Source organism: Podarcis muralis, chromosome 5, assembly GCF_964188315.1.
Source record: "Podarcis muralis chromosome 5, rPodMur119.hap1.1, whole genome shotgun sequence".
Lineage (NCBI taxonomy): Eukaryota > Metazoa > Chordata > Lepidosauria > Squamata > Lacertidae > Podarcis > Podarcis muralis.
Window position 1 is genome coordinate 24536209 of NC_135659.1, and position 22296 is coordinate 24558504.

Here is a 22296-nt window from a genome sequence, read left to right on the forward strand (position 1 = left end):
GCACTGGCCGCAACATCTGGGGGGGTGCGCTCGCACTCGAGTGCTAAAATCCACGGGTTAGGGGGTGCAAATTACTTGCCTTGCCCCGGGTGCTGACAACCCACGCTACGCCACTGCTTTATAATACTGGTCCTTTCCTTCTTTTCGTTTAATATTCATATAAAGAGCTGTTGCACATTCAGAGAGACTAACACCCCACCGCACTCTAGTAACTTTTGTGCAACTATTTCCAAAAGTCAGGCTCAACTTCGGAGAGCACTGTGTAAATCAGTGGCTCCCAAAGGGGCCGTACCACCCCTGGAAAATGGCGGCACCTAAGAGGCACGGGGCAGGGTGTGTGTGCTGAAGGTGTAATTGACCAGCAGACTTTGAAAAGTTGATATCACTGGATCAAGTTCATCAATTTTGCTGAATTAACTAAACTAAATAGTTTTTAAGGGATTTTGAATAAAAGTGCCATTAAGTTACTGTTTGAATTTCAGTATGCTGTTACCTTCCTTCGTGAGTGGTGTAAACCGCTATTCTGAACAATGCCTTTCATTGGGGGCCCTGTGAATGCGTTTATGGACCACCCCAAAAGTTTGGGAGATGTAAGTGAAGCCCTCAAATCAATCCTTTTTTTTTGGGGGGGGGGGAATATCACACTTCCGCTATTTCTTTTAATCCCCGCTGTGTGTTGGAAACGCTGCTATCCATGGTCTCCCCTTTCCACTTTTCCTGCTCACCTTAAACTTAGCGCTTTTTGGCACGCATTCTGCTCCGGGTCTCCTTGGGCCAGGGGGAGGGGAGGGAGTGGGCGAGGCTTCGGGTGCGGAAGGAGGCGAGCTATTGGCTTCTGGCCGGCAGCCTCCTTGTCAGTTTGGGTGGGTGGGGGGGAGCAGGAGGGGGTGGGAGAAAAGAAGGGCGGGAGGAGGCGGAGGAGGGAGGCTGTCCGCTCGCTCGCTCTCTGGCTGCTGTTCTCCCCGTGCGCTTCTGGGCCAGCCCTCTTTTCAGGATGCAGCCTTGAGGGGGGATGCTGCGCTCTCCGCCTTTGGACTGAAGCCCCTCATTGCCCTGCAGTTGGGAAAGCAGGGCGCATCGGAAGGGCCTGGAGCCGGGCTGTCGAGACCCAGCCGGCAGCGAGGGACCATCCTCTCTCTCTCTCTCTCTCTCGCTCGGACCCTCTCCAGGCACCTTTCTTTTCATTTCCCCCACTCCCCGCTTTGGCACACCGGATCGGATGGATCTCTAGAGAAGACGGCGCGGCGCCTTTGGGAATATAAGTGGCGCGGAGGAGGCGACGGCGGGCCAGGCGAGCGAGCGAGCAGCGCGCAGGGGGCCAAGGCGCCCCGGAGGTTGGGCAGGGGGGCGCGCGCGTCGAGGTTTTTTTTGGCACGCTCGGCGGTGGAAGCACCCCTCTCCATGGAGACGAGGCGGACATGGTCCACAAGGTGGAAAACGAAACGGTGGTTCTGGGACTCCGCTTGGCCCGCGCTACTCGTCGCTTGGATGCTCCTGCTGGAGGCGGCGGAGGTCAGGGGAGGTAAGGAAGGAGGCCAGCCGGGCTGCCGTCGCCGCTTTCTCCTGTGCCCCGTTTGGGAACGGGGAGGTGGTCAGGGGGCGGGAGGAGAAGATAGCAGGCAGGGAAGCCCCTGACTTGTGTAGCCAAAGGTACCCGGGCTCACAAGTCCGATCACATCTCTGGAGTGGTGGAAGGCACTCTGTGCGCGCTCAGAGGATTCCTTGCCTCTTCTGTTTGTTGCGTAGAAGCCAGGCGCCTGAGCTAATCCCTGACCCCAACTTAGAGCTCCTTCGGACTTTAGGGCGGGGGGAGGCATGACATTTCCATGAAGTCCCCCCGGGGGAAAGTTTTTCTCCCCACCCCCTGTGACCAGTGGTGGGTTTGGTGATGCTTCTGCTCAGATTCTCTTAGTCGCAGGCTTCTACCTTGCTGCTTGCTTGGGAGTACTAAATTAACACTGAACTCATGTCAGTTTCAGCGTAATATCCATAGGATCAGGCTGCGAGTCTCCTCCGCTCCAGCTTCTTGAGGCTTTCAGGGAGTCGTGGAGCAGCGGCGGTGGGAAGGTGCTAAAACTGGGAAGGAATGCGGGACACTTTCGGAACAAAGCTACTTTTCTTTGTGCGCCCGGCCAATTTTTTGGAAACGCTTCGGGAAAATGGTTTCTGCAAACTCTCACCACCAGCGCAGCGCCTCTTGAACTTGCCGAAGTCATTAAGCCGATCAAGTTCACAAAATCTTGGCCAAAGAGAGAGGGGCTGGAAGGAAAGGGAGCGGGGGCTTGGTGAATGCTTGAAATAGGAGGTGGGAGACACTGTCTGTAGACTTCAAAGTCATGCCACTTTCTCAAAGGGGGTTGGAATAAATAAATGTTAAAATAAAAAAATAGATCAGCAGGGGATTCTTTACAGCAGCAAACTCCCTTCGATCCTAAATGTCTCTCTCAGGTATCAGGAACTGACTGGCGACCTCTGAGTATGTGAGTGCGGCTCTCTTTTTGGCTGGCGAGAAATAAGCAGTAAAGGGACTGACATTTTTGAGCTGCTGTAGCGTGGGACTTTTTTGGCACTGTTTATGGGGAAAGAGAGAAGAGCACGTAGGAAGTCTTCTGTGGAGCCCTCAAGCTTGCGCGTTCGGAGAGCAGCAGCAGTTAGACAGCCCAAGATATCGCCTTACCTGTTTTGCATCTCCGACCTGTGACCAAGCACACACACACGCCAGAGCCCCAACGGGCTCTTTCCAGCTTACGTGGCAAGCCTCTGACAGGAGCTCAATGCATAGCGGAGAAGGAATCTCCTCCCCTCCCCTTAGGTGCATCCCTGGGCAGGAAAGAGCGGGGCTGACTGAGTGGTCCGTTAGGTGTCTGTGGCCACTTGTGAGCAGGGTGCTATTCCTGGGCGTTTGCAGAGTCTAGAAGGAAGTTTGAAACTCCAGGGAGTTCCCGCGGGAGGAGGAGGAGGAGGCGGGGGAGTCAAAGAGGGCCATGACAGGGAAGGTGCCTCCCTTTCTCCGCATCTGGTGTGTGTGTGTGTGTGTGTGTGACCCCAAGGGGAGAATTGCTCCGGAGGGCGCAACCCCACTGCTCCATCAGAATAGCAGCGGAGCCACCCCACAGCTGGAAATTCTGAAAGAAGCAGCAGCAGGCGCTGAGATACCAGCAATACGGGAAATGCGCCTTGGAAATAAATCTGCATCTCTGCACAGGACAGAGATCTGCTTGTATCACTGCCTGGCAGTGCGCTGAGTTTCCTTTCTCCAGCATCAGCAGGTCTTTGTCACTTTCTCCCATCCAGTGGAATCCCTTGAAGTGATTGGGTCGTTTTGTTGTGGTGGTTCTTTTTGGTCCGTCTCCTGCAGCCTTTGCAGCCTGGCCTCCAAAAGCACACAAATCTTGAGTTGTTTTTCAAGGAAATCCCTAGGATGGCTGCTTTCTTCTTCTTCTTCTTCTTCTTCTTCTTCTTCTTCTTCTTCTTCTTCTTCTTCTTCTTCTTCTTCTCCTTGTGGTTCTCAGTTTTGTAGATCTGTTGGTCTTGCTCACGATGCAAATCGACTGTGGAAGAGAGAAAGGTGCTTTCAGAGAGCTCCCTCTCAGCCTCTGGGTGCCTGATCACCTCTTGGACTTGTCAGTCACATCCCTCAGTCTTTCTGCCCCCTGCTGGCTCGATTTGGGTCTTCGAAGTGGGGAGGACCAGTCAATCCATACTCACCTCTTACCTTGAGCCATGAATTACTCCCATCCTGGTCTCCCCATTCCTTGGGGGCCATGACATGTGCGGGAAATATATACATCTTATTCCAAGCAAAGCAAAGCGATTTAAGGAATTGTAAAGATGAAAGCACAGTTATTGACTTCTTAACTTTCTCCCCCCCCCCTCCACACCCCCTGGCCATCTGCTTTGTTCCCCAGATCTCCTTAGGAAATGAGAATGCTAAAAAGCTGAGGGTTGTAGCTTGTTTCAGATGGGATCAAGCTCACTTTCTCCAAATGAAGCTCAGATGACTGAAAAAATATGTTGGCAAGGGTTTTGCTGCATGGTGCCGATCTCTCTGGGGCTGTGATCCTCTTAAGCGCACTTAGCTGGGAGAAAGCTCTGTCGAAACTGGAAGGGTTTCCTTCCAAGTGCATGTGCTTAAATCTCAGATCACACGGTAAATTGACAAGATCATTAAAAAAAAAATCGAGCTTTTGTCAAATCCCTGCGAACACCATATGGGAGTCCATGCGGTCCCTAAACATTCTGTCCTTTGTTTCTTTGCCTAGAGAAATCATTAAGTAGTTTTCTGTGCCGTTGTAAAAGTTTGGAGCACATTGCTTGGTCGTTTCAGTGGGAATTAAATCCCAGTGAGAGTTGGATCTCACCTCCCATTTCCACAAAATCATCGATAAGCAGTTGCCTCCTTTATCTGCTCATTTCTTTCAGCTAACAAGTCCTCAACATTATAGATAGGGATCTTTACTTCCCACAAGATAATGCAAAAGGGGGGGGAAGGGGGGAAATCCAATGTATGCCATATGTGGTAAAATGCAATTATTAATATTAGAATTTCTGCCTCTACTGTGAAAGGTTTTTCTTTTGAAAATGAATAAAATGGTTTAATATTGGACAAATCTTGTACCATTTTCTATCAAGTAAGCCTTCATGCCATCTTAAACAGGTATCCTTAGAGCTTAGTATTTAACTTCCAATAATTCTGCAAATTTCTGGGTGGGGGAATCAGGAAGGACAAGATAGAAATCAAATAAATCTGTCAAAAGTTTTGAAAACAACTTCTTAGTTAAATACACATGGGTTTGCTTGCATTCACAGAGCCTCAACCCAATGTTATGTATGCTTACATGAAAGTAAGTTCCACTGAGTTCAGTGGGGTTACTCCCAAGTAAGCATGCATAGAACTGCAATTGCAAAATAACCTCAGCAGAATTCTAATTCCCACTTCAATATTTTATAATATCATAATTTCCACAATGGGACTATCAGTGGAAAATTCCCATTCATTCTCTTAGGGTTCTCCTCTTACGACAGAGAATCTGTCCTTCTCTGATTTATGCAACCTTTGGCAGAAAATACTTCCTTTCATTGCAAGTCTACTTAGATATCTAAGACTTTCTTTGATTCACATTACCTTTTAAATATGACATCTGTTGGCAGGGATGATTGGGACGAATGAGCACCTTTTTTCAAAGTAGCTATAGAAGACGAGTAATTTACCATCCAGTTTTGTAAGGGTCCCTTGTATTAATGCCCCACCATGATAGTGAATTTGAAATAAAATGAAATATTCACTTGGTGTCAAACCTCATAAGACCCACGTTTTGCATGTCAAGACCCCAAGGCCACCCCTGTTTATGAATAAGACACAGGGACACAGATATTAGGTTAATGGTTATTGGGCAGATTTAGGCCACAACTTTATTGGTTACAGAATGTGAGCGGTATTGGCTTAGGCACTGGAATTGACCCGACTATATCTGACTCCTGCCCACCATGCAGGGAGTCCTGTAAGGGTCAACCACCAGTAGGGGGAGCACTGTCAATGCGAATCAACTCACGCTTACCCCTGGGTTCCCGATGGGGTCGTGGCATGGCCCCCTCCCTGAGCTTCGGACAAGATCCACACCCCGAATCCATAATCTCAGAGTCATGGGTTCGAGTTCTACGTTGGGCAAGAGATTCCTGCCTTGCAGGGGGTTGGACTAGATGACCCTTGTGGTCTCTTCCAACTCTACAATTCTATTCATTCTGACATGGCTATATAAAAAAATAGCATTTTGCTGCCTTTATCCCATGATGAAATCGAAGGTTGTGTGCATAGGGTTCTCAGATGGCTAGATCTGCTCAGCTTTACAAGAATAAGCAGTAAACATACTGAGAAGGAATTTGGAGGAAGGTTATAAATAGCCAATCGCCTGATCACCTAGTGTGAGAAACAGCCTCCTCCAGGTGACCAATCAGGGAAGCGTTTGCGAATGGAAAGAGAGTTGATTCTTCCCCCCTCCCCTTTTGGGCTACAGACATGGCACACCAATGGCTATCCATAGGGGAGTGTGGCAAAGCAGACTAGGTGAAAATTATGGGTTAGTGACTTCTGCAGATATATTTGCAAGTCTAATGAAATGAAAACACCTTCAAGAAGCAACAGGGGGGTTTGTTGTGCTTTTTTTTTTTAAAAAAAGAAGCTAGTGCAACTCCTGAATGAAAAAAAGGTAGAAAAAATGGGCCTACTTTTCTTGGCTGGATATGTCTAAATGCACATTTTAAAAAATAATCCAGTTTTTCTTTTAATTAAAGAAAACATGAAGCTCTTCACAGAAACCACAAAATGGAAACACGACCCTGATTGTATGAAAATAGGGACAGAATGGGAATAGAATTTCTATATGAGAGAGGAATTTGGGTTGTTTCTTATTTCATTGCAGCTACCATGCTAGTCTATGCATCATGAAATAAGAAACAACATCAGTTCTCCTCTAGAGCTACATGCTGTTAGTAGAAAACCACTTGCGTGTTGAAGGGGAAGGGCTCAGTGGTAGAAGACTGCAGAAAAGGTTCTGGGTTCAGTTCCCTGGCATCTCCGGGTACGGATGAGAGAGACACCTGCCTGAAAACCAGGAAAGTGACGCCCAGTCTATGTGTACAATAATGATCTAGATCAAGGTTTCCCAAACTTGGGTCTCCAGCTGGTTTTAGACTACAGTTCCCATCATCCCTGACCACTTGTCCTGCTAGCTAGGGATGATGGGAGCTGTAGTCCAAAAACAGCTGGAGATCCAAGTTTGGGAAAACCTGAGTGGACCAATGGTTTACCTCAGTGTAAGATGACTTCTTATATTTCTTTCCAACTTGCTGATTTCAGAACTGGAATTTGCATATCCTTCAGCTAAACAGACACACTACTCGTTTGTTCCCCTATGTGTAAATGTCATTGGTTGCAGAGTGCAAGAGTTCTTCATATTTCTGTGTGGCTTGTCTTTGGCTTTGTGTCCTTTCACTCTAGCATTTGCCAATATGCCAGTGTATTAAATGTCACTGCCAACTTTAAAATAAAAATAAAAATGGCCTGGTCTCTGTGAAACCCAGGAATTAAACAGGTGGAACTTTCCTCCACATGCAGATGAGTGTTGGGAAAAGTTTGGCTATGCTAGATTTTTGTGGTGTAAGCTGCTTTCAAAAGAAGGGTAGTCATTGGGGCTCACACCCAGTTAGGCTGCAGTCCTCACCATCTCCACTCAAATGTAAGTCTCACTGAATTCTGTGGGCCTGACTCCCAGGTAAGCGGGGCTAGGATTGCTTCCAATGTTCTCCTGAACCACAGCCGTGAGCAGAGGATCCCGATGCTGGCAGCAAACCGCTAAGTACAGTGCATGTGCGGCGTCACATGCATGCCCTGTATGTAGCGACACCGCACATGTGCTGTATAGCAGTTTGCCGCCAGCGCCACTCCAGCGCCGTACAGACAGTGATGGGATCCCTCCATCGTCGCTACAGCCATGTTCATGGCTGCAGCGGCGATGGAGGGGTTCCAGCACCATCCATACAGCGCTGGAGTGGCACTGGTGGCAAACTGCTATACAGCGCATGTGCGGCATCACTATGTAAGGCACATGTGTCACACGTAGCGATGCCGCACATGCGCCCTACGTCGTTATGTCCGCCCCAGGTGTCACGATGCCGTCCTTCGCCCCTGGGCAGGCCACCAGGTCGAAAGTCCTGTCAGGCCCAGTTTCTGCAGCCAATCAAGGCATCAGGGCACCTGAGAGTCAGTCCCACACAAGCACAGTTGCAAAGACCTCCCTGGAACATCCTAGCCGTGGTCCAACCAACGTGGGAAGTTGAGCAGCCACAGCACTGCAGCTCTGCTTCCCTTTAATACTTTGCATGCTGATTGCAGCATCTGGGCTTGATGAGGCAGATGACCCTCACCTGTCCTGAGCCTACTGTAGCTACTGTAGCCACACCTCCTCCCAAAGCTAACACACCTCACCTGGGCTGCCTCAACCTCCCAGTTCTTCTTTCCTGCTGCTCCCTATGCCTCAGAGCCCAGCGTGTTTGTGGAAACAGGGGTCCCTCTGGCTCTGGTGATGGGTCCTGCTGTTCTGGTTCCTGTGCACTGACTTCCATCCCCCTTGGCATCTTCCATTGTCTCGTGAGTACTTTCTACAGCAACTTCTCCTTCTCCATCTCAGGCCTGCCCTGCTCTGCCCCAGTCATGACTACACCCCTTGCTGGGATCCTCTTCTTCCTCTCTGTTGCCCTGCCGGTTCGTGGCATCATTGAAATCAGTGGGAAGCCTTGACAACTTTCTGCATTGATTTCAATGGGGCCGGAGGTTGACTAGGTTTGTGGGAAGTTCTCTTGGACAGAATTGGATCATGGGGTCATCTAGCTCAGCAGTGTCCATGCAGGGGAGCAGGAGCTCGCCAGGGTTTCAGACAGGGGTCTCTCACAGTCCTACCTGGCATAGGTGCCAAGGCCCTGGGTGCCCAAGAACCCACAAAATTACCCATGAAGGGGCAGGACACTCACAAATTTCAGTGCCATGGCCATGCATACTCCATGGCCCCGGGCACCCATGGTTGTGGGGCCAAGTTGGCACTCCTGCTCCTGGAGATGCCAGGGTTCAACCTGAGGCCTTCTACCTGCCAGGCAAGTGTTATAGCACTGACCTGCAATCCTTCCTTTCCACTGGATCCAACCCATTGCGTGTTTGTAATACTTCAGGCATGGCCAAACTTGGCCCTCCCGATGTTTTGGAACTACAACTCCCATCATCCCTAGCTAACAGGACCAGTGGTCAGGGATGATGGGACTTGCAGTCCCAAAACATCAGGGCCAATACTAGATGATCTGTGAGGAATGGGGATACTACGAAACTGTTATTGTCAATATGCAGTATCCTCCAAGAGTTCCCCATGTTTCAAATAAATTAGAACAGACAGTCAAATCAGAGTAACAAGGGAGGTGATTTGGAATGAGTCTAAATGGTCTCAATTTACAATAAATGGCTTTGTGTCCCAAGGATCGCCAGGCAAAATGGCCATGTCTTCCTCAGTGCATATCCCAACCCTGGCGCTAGAAAGAATCAGGGGCCTGTCAAACAATTGGCTGTTAAAATTAAGCATTTCTATGACAGACCTGCAGCCGAGTGCTGATTCCTCTCCTTCCCACCCCCTGCTTTGGCAGCTAATACAGAAATATGCCTGGTATGTTGTTTAGGTTGTGCAGTCCTTTCCTTGTCCTTCTCCAGAAAGCTTGAGAAAGACTCCTGAATGAAAAGGAAGGTGGATTCCCCTCACCCGAAAGCCAGTCCTTCTGTGTGTTTGTGGGGAAAGGTTTTTATACTTCTGGTCTTGATACTTACATTTTAAAATATTTTGTGAGAAGGGAAATCTCTCTCTCCTGTTACATATAAACAATGCACATTGGGGGTTTTTAGCCACTATTAATAGTGGGGTGGCACTGTGGTCTAAACCACAGAGCCTAGGGCTTGCTAATCAGAAGGTCGGGAGTTCAAATTCCCGCAATGGGGTGAGCTCTCATTGTTCGGTCCCAGCTCCTGCCCACCTAGCAGTTCAAAAGCAAGTCAAGTGCAAGCAGATAAATAGGTACCACTCCGGCGGGAAGGTAAACGGCATTTCTGTGTGCTGCCCTGGTTCTCCAGAATTGGCTTAGTCATGCTGGCCACCTGACCCGGAAGCTGTCTGTGGACAAAAGCCTGCTCCCTTGGCCTATAGAGCGAGATGAGCGTGCAAGCCCAGAGTCGTCCACGACTTGAGCTAACGATCAGGGGTACCTTTACCTTTACCTAATAGTGTTGCTGTTGTTGTTGTTGCTAAAGTGTGTATTGAGGAGTGACTTCTTCCCTAAACCATATCTCCCCCTTAGATGTTTTCTCTTGGGCCCCATTAGCACAATTCATCATACCACTTTCAACAGTCAATGGTTTTCCCCCAAGGAATCCTGGGAACTGTAGTTTAAGGATGCTGATAATTGTTAGGAGAGTTAACTCGGTGTTAAAAATTTCCAGAGTGGTTCCAATCCCTCTTCCTCTCCTGTCACACCCTTTGAGAACCACTGCAGTATACAATGCAACAATAACATCCCTGTAGTTCATATAATAGATAAATAGATATTTGCACAATAGATGTTAATAAAATACACTGCTTTTAGGAGGGTGTCAGAGTTCAGTTGTAGAATATGTGTTTTGCATGCAGTGGATCTCTGATCCAGACCATGATATTATCATCTAAGGACAGGGACCAGGTAGTCTTTCTTCCAGAGACTCCCAAGGATTTGCAGGTGAGCAGATTAAAGCAGCATTCTTCAACCCTGGGTCTCCAGTCATTGGGTTACAACTCCCATCTTCCCCAACCAGCTTAGCCAATGGTCAGGGGTGATGGGAATTGCAGTACTAGCAACATCTATGGACCCAAAGGCTGAGGAACGTGGCAATTGGCCTAACAAGACAAAGTCTGACATAATATAGGGCAACTTTCATTGTTCCCCACAGTTTAATTGCAGTGCAGGGGGTTGGACTAGATGACCTTTGGGTCCTTTGCAACTCTAAGATTCTAGGATTAATTCTGAATATCTTCTGGAGAAGACTTTCCTCGTTCTTCTCTTCCCTGCTACCAAAATCTCTTCCTCCCTGCAATTAAATCTGAAATGCCTTGCCTATTTCAAATATTCTGCATCAATAATTATAAGCCCTTAATTGGCAACTAATTGCAAAGCTATGAAGAGATGGTGGGGCTGTACTTCAACTCCCAGCCCCCGCAAGTGTAGATCTGGCTAGTTCTGATGTCCTGGAGGGCACTTCCGGCGGGGAAAGCAGTCGGCAAAGCCAAGGAGGCTGGATTTTGACCTGGCACCTCCAGTTTTATCTGACCCCTATTAGGAACTACAGGAAAGGAAACCACAAATTTGACACAGCAGTTTTCCTGCCCTGTGGCTGTCTGGCCTTATCCAGGCACTACCCTATCTGCCAGAAGGGGGGGGGGGAGTGGAATTGCAACATATAACCCCCAAAATAATAATGCTAAAACTGAAACGGTACCTAAAACACTGGAACAATTCTATGCTCTTCACATATTATCATTATTTTTCTTTTGGTGTGTTTTGTTTTGCACAGTCCAGAACAGTAGGGTTTCCACCTGCCAGCGTGATTAAAATGTTTCTTTCTCCCCGCCACCCTTCAGCTTCCTTTCATAAGAAATCTTCATACCATTTGCTAATTTACTGTTCGGCTGGCTGTTTGAGGATAACAGGGCACAAATAAAGTAAATGGAGCGCAGGAGACATCTCTTGTGCTTTTGAGAAAGAAAACAGAGGCTTGCAAAGCTATCAAGGTTTAGGGGTTTTTTTTTGGGGGGGGGAATGAACACAGCCAGCCCCAAAGACAGGCCGGGGGGGGGGGGTGGATAAGAGAAAAGAAAAACCTCATCTATTTACAGATTCTAGACAAGCAGAGAAAGGCACATTACCCGTGATCATAATTACAGTATCGAGTTCTTCAATGTAACGTTTGCAAACTGCACATGTTAATAGAGGAATTGTTGACCTTCTTATTCACGTCGGAGCAGGAGCCGGCAATTGTGGAATTCTTTCAGCACATAATCACCCCTAAGACGTGGCTTGAAAAGAAAAGAAAAAAAGAAACCCTCTTGTGAGCACAAGGCTGGGGTACCCAATGTAAGCCAAATCGACAGTGCATTCAGCATGAGAAATGGAAGTGAGGTTATTCAGTGCTAGTGGCTAAGATCTGAAATGTAGAATACGCATGGCTCCTTGGAGCAAGCCTGCAAACCACTCCCAGCTTCGCCTTGTTTTCAGGTGCAGTGAATTAACTGCACATTGCACTCCTAAAAGCAACCCAAGCTGCATTATGTTTGAGTTTTCAAACAATGGAAATGTGACTTCCAGAACTATAGGGAAATACAGGGGAACTATCAGGGAATATCATGCAAGTTTGTATAGGGCTATAATTTCCTAAAGGTGCTAAGAGTTGTTGTTGTTGTTGTTGTTGTTGTTTAGTCATTTAGTCGTGTCCGACTCTTCGTGACCCCATGGACCAGAGCACGCCAGGCACTCCTGTCTTCCACTGCCTCCCGCAGTTTGGTCAAACTCATGTTAGTAGCTTCGAGAACACTGTCCAACCATCTCGTCCTCTGTCATTCCCTTCTCCTTGTGCCCTCCATCTTTCCCAACATCAGGGTCCTTTCCAGGGAGTCTTCTCTTCTCATGAGGTGGCCAAAGTATTGGAGCCTCAGCTTCAGGATCTGTCCTTCCAGTGAGCACTCAGGGCCGATTTCCTTAAGAATGGAGAGGTTTGACTGTGTTTGACTGAGAGTTGTTAGGAGACCTTTGCAGAGCTACGGTTCCTAGAGTGGCTTAATGATCAGTCCCTCTTCCCAGTGAACTCTGCAAATTATAGCTCTGTGAGGAGAATGGGGTTCTGCTAACAACCTTCAGAACTCTTAACAAACTACTGTTCCTAGGGCTTTAAGGGAGAAACAGTGGTGTTGCGTCCTTTGCTGGCACCCAGTGTGCCCCTGCTTATGCACACACACCAGGTGGGACCAGGGTGCAGAGGGTAAACAAAACCCATTGTGCCAGTCCAACCCTCAACACAGCCATTGGCAGGCTTAAGGCACGGAGGGTTCACTGAGCTGTGCTGTGCCTCCTGCCTGCCTGCCCACGCAGCAGGGAGCCTGGTGGCCAATGCGGTTCTTGATGGATGCATCTCCCCAATACTGGCTGGGTGGCCATTCAGAGAGGGGACTGGAGGCATGGCAGTAAGGCCAGGCTGGACTCTGGGACCAGAGACTCCCGGTGGCAGGCAGGGCAGGGATCCCTGCATGGGGGCATCTGACTCACACACCCCAAATCATGTGCCCAGGGCTACGGCCCCCCTGGACCTCCCCACACTCCGCCCCTGGTGGGAAGCCATGACTGTGTAGAATGATGCTGCTTTATATGTATAGCAGATGGGGACCCAGAAATAGGAAGCTGAAAGCCATGGCCATCTTCTGGACTGGATGTAAGTAAGAAAACAGGCAGATGGGAGAGGAGCCTGGCTGAGGGCAGACTGAGATTGATCAGGCAGTGCCTGGGTGGGCCAAGCTATTTGTTGCAGTGCCAGTAGAAGCCAGAATAGATGGCAAGAGATTGGGTTGTATTCAATGTAGGACAAAGTAGCACTTCGCATGAACAGAACGACTTCTGATTGTGCAATGGGTCTTTCTCCCCACCTCATCCCTCTGTGCGCCCCCTAAATCTGTTCTGGATTCCCCCCCTCCGCAGCCTCCAGAACAGATTTGGGGTCAATGCAGGGTGCACATGGTGGGAGGAGAGTCCCATTGCACAAGCAAAAGTTGTTCTGCTTGCACAATCACTGCCCATTTAATTTAAACTTGTGTTTGTGTTTTGAAAACACATCATGCTCTCCAAAATGCATGCATTAGTGTCTGAGGGATGAGGGATTGTACATGCCAGGGACGGAACCTAGGGCCACTGAACTTGGTCCATAGCTTCCCAAGCAACCGTGCATTGTCTGCATTTTGTAAGGCTTGCATTTGTGTGTCAAGGCCCCTAAGTCACCCCTGGGAGAACTAAAGACCAGGACACAGAATTTTAGGTTAATGTTAATGGGCAAATTTAGGCCACAACTTTATTGGTTACAGAATGTGAGTGGTATTGGCTTAGGCAAACTACCAGTAGGGGGAGCCCTGCTGATGTGGATCAACTCGAGCATCCCCTGGGTTCCCGAAAAGGGGTCATGGCATGGCCCTAGCCCCTCCCTGGGCTTTGGACAAGATCCCACACTGTGACGGGGAGGCTGAGTGGCCCCACCGCAAAGCGTCCCCACGTGGAGGTGGAACCGATTTATATAGAAACAAAGAATAACGTGTCTGACAGCAGCGAGCCAGCAGTAAATCACACAGAGCAAGCTGGAGTTAACTCTTTAAAGCAGGGTGTGCCCAGGAGGGTCAGGCCTAATGAGTACAGCAACGCAGGTCTTGCCTTGATGAAGCAGTGGCCAAGACTAAAGGTCCCTGGCTATGTCTCCTCTTCCACTTCATATCTGTTCAAAATCCTAGAATCCAAAACTGGAAATTTGATCTGCTTTCCTGCTTTGCCAGTAGAAAATGTGTGAGAAGCTTCAAAAGAAAGTGAGATTGAGTTCTTCAGAATGGAGGTTGGTGTGACATTTTCTACTTAGTGCAGTTGTGCTAGTTTGCTGCTGCTGAATGCCTGTCTGGAGCACTTACTGTACCCCACGAACCATTTCCTTCCGCAGCAGACCTAGTAATTCTGCCGACTAGTCCAAATGAGCTGCCTTATGGGGGTTGCACTTGAAGCTTCAGGGGTTTGTAACCTCACTGAGGCTGGTGTCATCATGCAAGGCAATAGGATTGTCTGTGAGACAGTTTGGGGTTTCAGGCAGTCCTGTGTAGTTGGTGAGACACAACACAGTTGCCACACGTGTATGTATTTAATTTAGACCCCCCCTTCTTTCCAAAGGCTCTGAGTAGTTCCTTCAAATATTTTAATTGCTTTAAAGATGGGGCAATCCTCCTCGCCTAAGAAATGGATTGTTTCCTCCCTCTTTTTTCCATGAGCACATCTAAAATACCTGTTGCATTACAACAGATATTCTGAAAGCTGCTTTCAGTTGTTAGGCTTTTTTCCCCAACTGGGAAGGGGCTAAACTCCCTAACAGATTGAGGTTGAATCCTGACAAGACACAAATACTGTTTTGGGGGGACAGGAGGCGGGCAGGTGTGGAGGATTCCCTGGTCCTGAATGGGGTAACTGTGCCCCTGAAGGACCAGGTGCACAGCCTGGGAGTCATTTTGGACTCACAGCTGTCCATGGAGGCACAGGTCAAATCTGTATCCAGGGCAGCTGTTTACCAGCTCCATCTGGTACGCAGGCTAAGACCCTACCTGCCCGCGGACTGTCTCGCCAGAGTGGTGCATGCTCTGGTTATCTCCCGCTTGGACTACTGCAATGCGCTCTATGTGGGGCTACCTTTGAAGGTGACCCGGAAACTACAACTAATCCAGAACGCGGCAGCTAGACTGGTGACTGGGGGCGGCCGCCGAGACCACATAACACCGGTCTTGAAAGACCTACATTGGCTCCCAGTACGTTTCCGAGCACAATTCAAAGTGTTGGTGCTGACCTTTAAAGCCCTAAACGGCCTTGGTCCAGTATATCTGAAAGAGCGTCTCCACCCCCATCATTCTACCCGGACACTGAGGTCTAGCACCGAGGGCCTTCTGGCAGTTCGCTCACTGCGAGAAGCCAACTTACAGGGAAGCAGGCAGAGGGCCTTCTCGGTAGTGGCGCCTTCCCTGTGGAACGCCCTCCCATCAGATGTCAAAGAGAACAACAACTACCAGACTTTTAGAAGACATCTGAAGGCAGCCCTGTTTAGGGAAGCTTTTAATGTTTGATGTATTATAGTATTTTAATATTTTTTTGGAAGCCGCCCAAAGTGGCTGGGGAAGCCCAGCCAGATGGGCAGGGTATAAATAATAAATTATTGTTATTATTATTATTAGCAGCCCTTTTGAGTTTGGTTGTGCTTTCCTTTCCTTTTGCCATCAAGCAGTCTAAAGTCTTTGAGTTGGTATATCAGCCTAGAATAGTTCTCCAGTACCCCCAAAGTGCTGCATTGCACCCAAGACAGGTATGGGGAACTTTTGGATTTTCAGAAGTTGCCAAGCTACAGCTCCCATCAGCCCCAGCAAGCATGACTAATTGCCTGGGGTGATGGAAGTTGTGGTTCAACAACATCTGGAAAGCCAAAGGTTCCCTACATCTGACATTCGTCGTCTTCTTTGGCGATCACTCGTAGCCGAGTAAGATTGCCTTCCATAAACACGGTTTTAACAAAGTGTCCATAAGTGGCTGTGAAGGCCAATTCTGGACCCACACGTCCTTCCACAGTGAGGACATTGGTTCCCAGGCGCGAGTTGATCATGGTGTGGATTTGCCAAGTGTGCCTTCCTCTTAGCACGTTTCTCCCTTGCGTCCTGAACATTGCCAGGGCCACATAAGATGATTACCACATAGACATACATAACTTTATTTTCATTGCATGATTACTAACTGAGCTGTTGGTGACCTGCAGCTCAATGCAGGGTGGATATACTATGAAACTCATAAGCTTAAACTTCAGGGCCCCGAATTCTGGAGAGCCCCAGAAGCGACTTTAGTCCACATTCCTTTAAAATTTTGGGTCTAGTAGACTCGAGTTGGGGATGCGGGTGGTGCTGTGGGTTAAACCACAGAGCCTAGGACTTGCCAATCGGATGGTTGGCGGTTCGAATCCCTGCGACGAGGTGAGCTCCCGTTGCTCGGTCCTTGCTCCTGCCAACCTAGCAGTTCGAAAGCATGCCAGTGCATGTAGATAAATAGGTACCGCTCCAGGGGGAAGGTAAACGGCGTTTCTGTGCGCTGCTCTGGTTCACCAGAAGTGGCTTAGTCATGCTGGCCACATGACCCGGAAGCTGTACGCCGGCTCCCTCGGCCAATAAAGCGAGATATGCGCCGCAACCCCAGAGTAGGTCACGACTGGACCTAATGGTCAGGGGTCCCTTTACCTTTACCTTAGACTCGAGTTGAGTTGCACGCCTCAAATTGATTAATTTTTGGTTGTATATATTTCAACAGGGACGCGGGTGGCGCTGTGGGTAAAAGCCTCAGCACCTAGGACTTGCCGATCGAAAGGTTGGTGGTTCGAATCCCCACAGCAGGGTGCGCTCCCGTCGCTTGGTCCCAGCGCCTGCCAACCCAGCAGTTCGAAAGCACCCCCGGGTGCAAGTAGATAAATAGGGACTGCTTACTAGCGGGAAGGTAAACGGCGTTCCGTGTGTGGCTCTGGCTCGCCAGATGCAGCTTTGTCACGCTGGCCACGTGACCCGGAAGTGTCTCCGGACAGCGCTGGCTCCCGGCCTATAGAGTGAGATGAGCGCACAACCCTAGAGTCTGGCAAGACTGGCCCGTACGGGCAGGGGTACCTTTATATTTCAACAATCTCAAAGTTTGAGCGTCAGTAGCACAGAGGTTATAAAAGTGTGCTGATCTGTCATGGAACAACCCCATTGAAGAAGGTAACAGTGGTTACCCAAATCTCGTTGCTGGTTGTGAAGGGCCCCCATGACAATTCAAGCTTCAGGGTTCCCAAAATGTAGGTCTGCCACTGGCTCAATGTGCAAACTGGGATCCTTGGAGAAGCATTGTGTTATGGTGATGTGAAGTGTTAGGAAAACCCTTTAATTTGAGCTCTGTGATGACTTTTGTATAGATGCCACAGCCAACCATTGATAAACATGAATGCATGAACCAGCTTCAATTAGTAGCAGTAATGGTCTTCTGAGAACTACACCAGAAGGGCGGTTGTAGATGCTAAGAACCTATGTGCTTGCTTTGTGAACCTTAGGATCGGGCATTGATCTAATACTCTGACCTAGATTCTATGGTCTAAAAGTAAAGGTAAAGAGACCCCTGACCATTAGGTCCAGTAGTGGCCGACTCAGGGGTTGCGGCACTCATCTCGCTTTATTGGCCGAGGGAGCCGGCATACAGCTTCCAGGTCATGTACAGGTAAAAGTCCTTCATTTCTTAACATGTATTATTTATATGAAGGAGGACCATATTCTGTATTATCAGGAGCCATTGTACTATTCAGCCAGTATTCTGGAGGCAGGAACAATCCTCTTTTATAAAGGTAGCATCACTGAGCACTAAGTAAAGACTTTGGAAGTATGAAGCACATAAACTCAGATGCGAGGACGTCATCATTTGTGAGAGACTTATGCTTTCTGACACTTTTTCTCACTTTGGTAGACTGGCAGCAGTTCCGGAATGATGCAGTAAAATGATAAAACTTACAATACAGTGGTACCAGCCTCCAGACCAGGTCCGGAAATAGCGGGGTGGCGACGCTCCGCCTCCCTGCTATCCCCCGAGCTTGTGGGGCTGGCGATGGGGAGAAGCAAGCTTGCTTCTCCCCCCCCCCCCGCCAGCCTCCAGACCAGGTCAGGGAATAGCGGGGTGGCGGCGCTGCGCCTCCCCGCTGTCCCCCGAGCTTGTGGGCTGCAGGCTGCTGCCCACAAGCCTTGCGAGCCCCCGGGACCTCCTGCCGGGCTTGCAGGGCTTGCGGATAGCTTCCTGAAGCCTGGAGAGCGAGAGGGGTCAGTGCGCACCGACCCCTCTCGCTCTCCAGGCTTCAGCGAAAGCCTGCATTCGCCCCATAGGATGCACACACATTTCCCCTTCATTTTTGGAGGGGAAAAAGTGCGTCCTGTAGGGCCAAAAATACGGTACATGTTCACTATAATTTGGTGATCAACAGAGCTGCCGATTCACATTTTCTCATTCTCCATTTGATCGCGATACGTGCATCCCCCGGGCGGAGAGCACATCGTGTTTCTTGCACCGCTTCAACCAATTCTTGGGTTACCATATTCTCAGATACAATCATGAAGCAAACACATTCCAGGAGTTTAACTTGGCACCAGCATGTCACCTCTGAGAGTATCAGTTACAAAAAGATTAAAAAAAACAAACTGCTGTAAAAGAAACAATGCTTTTAGTCATGCAAATAAGAAGGATCACCATCGCTGAACTCGCTATCTGCCCACCATTGTATTCAAATGTAGTGTGACACTATGCATGATGAGAAAACTGTGGCGAACCCCATGGTGTGCAGGCAAGGCAAATGTGGGGTCAAGGGAGGAGGAGAGTGTTACTGATGACTATTTAAACTATGAGGGCTATGACCTTTTTTGTGAAGGGTTTTTTTTATTAAGTTTTCCAATGTATTTCAGTACATAAGAAAAACTTCCCTCCAACTTCCCACCCCCTTTCCCATGGTGTTTCTGTTTCTTTTCCTGTATTGCACCCTGCCTTCTATCTCTTAAACCTCATCAGAACTACTGTAATCTTTAATCCCTTCTGTTGCTCATAGTTCAAATCCTACTCGTGTGTTCATCATGTAATAATCCAGAAAGGGTTTCCGTTCTTCCACAAAGCTTTCCTCTCTTATTTTAGCTGTTAACTTTGCCAATTCTGCATAATCCATCACCTTATTTATCCAATCTTCTTTAGGAGGAATTTCTGCTTTAGGGTCTTTCCATTTTTGTGCATAGAGAGAGTCCTAGCTGCAGTTGTAACATACATAAACAACAGAACCATCTTTTGGGGGGACTTTTGTCCCTATAATCCCTAAAAGAAAAGCTTCAGGTTTTTTTGGGGGGGGGGGAGGGGATATAATTATTTTAAACATTTTTAAAATCTCGTTATATATCGTCTCCCAAAATACCTTTGCTTTCTTGCAAGTCCACCACATATGAAAAAAGGTGTGGTTACACTTCCAGCAGGGCTTGCTCTCGGCACCAATCAGTTGTCACTTGAGACGTCGAGTGATTGACTGCTGGACAGCCATGCCTACTGGTCCAAACCTGGCCCATGGGGGCAGGGGAATCAGATCTGGCCTAGTGGCAGGTACACATGTGTAAATCAGCCGTTCTGCAGGCAGGTGGGGCACACACCCGGCCCACCACAGTTGACATCACTTTCATTTAGAAAAAAAACACCACAAATTGCTCATACACTCTCCTCACAAGGAGGCTGTCTGTCCAGCAGCTCCTCCTCCTGGCAGTGAGGAGCCAAGGAACAGAAGTTTAAGCTAGCATATGGCCCGGCATATGAAGTAGACAGAGCATTTAAAAAGAGATGGGAACCATGCGGCTCCCATGTTAATGAGTAAGGGCATTCCCCTTGGGAAATCAGACTTGTTGAGTTTGAATTTCAATGCATAATCAGATGGTGGGAACAAGCAAAGGGATGGTGGCCCTATTGGCCATGATTCTGGACCGTGGTTAAAAATGATGGATTAGATGGACCTTGGTCCTGTCCAAGAAGGTGATGTTTATATGACTATGTTTCCTAGGAGCAATGCCTGAACTTTGTGTCAGGGATGGCCTACAGTGGCCCAGATCAAGCACACATGGGTTGGTTTTAGGGTACGTCATGGAAGGGAAAGCTGTGGCCCTTTGCATGTTATGGGACTCCAGCTCTCAACAACCCCAATCAGCACAGCCACTGGTCAGGCATGATGGGAGTTGTGGTCCCACAGCACCCATCCCTATTGGGTTTCATGTTAGAATTCTTTTGCTTGGCAAAACATTTCCCCTCCTCTCTCTGGATTGGGTAGGCCAGGGGTCAGCAACCCGCGGCTCCGGAGCCGCATGCGGCTCTTTTACACCTTTGCCGCGGCTCCGGGGCGGATACTAGTGAGGGGAGGAGGAGCATTGTGCACCCTGACACTCCCCACTGTAGCGGGCGCTGTACTGGCTGTGACGTTGCATGGAGGTGGTGCGTGCGTTAGGTCCCGCACCGTCCCGACGTCACCTTCCCGTCCGCTGTCAGATTGCGGCTCCGGAGATATATTTGTTTTAAATGTCGCAATGGTTTTGCGGCTCCGTTTTTTTTCCTCTTCAGAAACGGGTCCAAGTGGCTCTTTTTGTCTTAAAGGTTGCAGACCCCTGGGGTAGGCTAAGGTAAGGAACTTAAAGGATGGTTCACACATGTTATGCTAGCAAGTGGGGAAGTGCAGACACGCACCGAAATACAGGAACAAGTTTGCTGATGGCACAGGACCCATTCCCAGGATGGGTAAAGGAGAATGGGTAAAGGTTGCTGTAAACAGGGCAGGCATTTCTATTAAATTCTCCCAACATTTCGTTTATATCAGGGAACAACCACCCCAACCCCTGGATGCTCTATAAAACATTGTCCCCCTATTTTGCCCTTTTTGATGTGAATATGTGAATTCCTATAGCCTGTGTTGTGTAGTATGCAAATTTCCTTCTGTATAGCATTCTGTTGTGGCTGACTGTTCAGTAACTAGGCATTTCTGAAAGCGTCTGAGATGCTTGGAGTTATGCAATAGTTAAATACAACCAGTTCAATTCTGATACTAAATTCCATTTGCTGCTTTAAATTTTTTGTTATTTTTGCTTTTCATTAGCATGCTTCATTTTATTGTATTAGGATTTACTAGTGCCGCTCTCCTTTTAAGATTGAATAATAGTTACTAATAAAACAATTCTGAGTTGCTTTTTAAATATAAAAACAACAACAACAAGGAAATGTTTCTGGCTGGTTTACTAACACATCTGCTTCAAATGATGGGCTGTGTAAATTGGTATTGGGCAAAGAAAAGGCTTAACTGAATAAATAGGTATGTTGCTGAGGATCTGTAATTCCTTGCTTCAGAATATGAACCCTGGTGATTCATTACACTGAAATATAATGTGAGCATCATGAACTCCCACCCTCCCCTCAGTTCTTATTTGGCTTGGATTTTAAGTCAAGCTGCGGAAGAATTCAGTTCCACTCACCTCCAACTCATTCCCCTTACCCACTTATTTGCCTGCTTTTTTTGATGATTCTCCTTCAGTGACTGAAAGTATGGAGGGAAGAGGACTCTCCCCTCCACTCTCCCAACTCATGATTCTAGCGCTGTTCCAGCCAAGAGTATTGGGAAATACAAGATTGATTAAGATGATGTCTGAACTAGGAGCCTTGGTCACAATGCATGTGCATGGTAGCATCAAAGATCTATGGGTAAGTGAATTCACCACCACCACCCAGCCATCCCCAGTAACGTATGCAAAACAGAGGTGGTTGGCAAGCTAATGCAGAGGCAATAAACATCTGGAGAGGCATTATCCATTCCCTAAAACAATTTTTTTTTTTTACCTGGATTGCTGAAATGGGTCTTATAATATTAGGTCTCCACAACCTGGAGTCATCAACCACCACCCTGGAAAAACTCCCTTCACATTGCTAAGGTATTTTGCTGATAGGTCTTCAGCTACACTACAGGCCAGTGTCACAAGTTACAACTTGGAGCAAGGCCGAGGCTTCAGTGGCCATGCCAAGGATGAAACAGTGTCTGCTTCCCTAATGAGTATCCTCTTATTGGCTAGGACGTTTGGTGTGAGACCAGGCCTGTATCCTCTGAAATACGCTTAGGGATGTATACTGCTCTGTCTCTCCTTGAACTGTCTAGCAAAGGACTCTTCCTCCTGATAGAGGTTCTCTTTTCCTAATTCTAGTCAGCCATTAATTGTGACAGAAAAATTGTGAGCAGTAAACAAAGGGAGCTTGAACTATGAGTCAACTGTGCAGCCATTTGGAAACAGAATAATTTGGAAGGATTTAATCGGCTGTGATATTGTGCACACACTTTCAAAAACCTGCTATCATTTATTA

The 22296-nt window shown here is 48.2% G+C and overlaps 1 protein-coding gene across 4 annotated transcripts in view; it reads left to right on the forward strand.

The window, feature by feature from the left end:
• Positions 1-905: 905 nt before the first annotated feature.
• COL11A1 (collagen type XI alpha 1 chain) overlaps positions 906-22296 on the forward strand; it is a 257133-nt gene continuing 235742 nt past the window's right edge. For 3 of the 4 annotated variants that reach the window (XM_077928425.1, XM_077928428.1, XM_077928426.1), the window contains exon 1: positions 906-1522. In XM_077928425.1, coding sequence (XP_077784551.1) covers positions 1402-1522 — 121 coding nt within the window. In that variant the 5' untranslated portion in view covers positions 906-1401. The remainder of the gene's footprint in view (positions 1523-22296) is intronic. The other variant, XM_077928427.1, reaches the window with a different exon arrangement.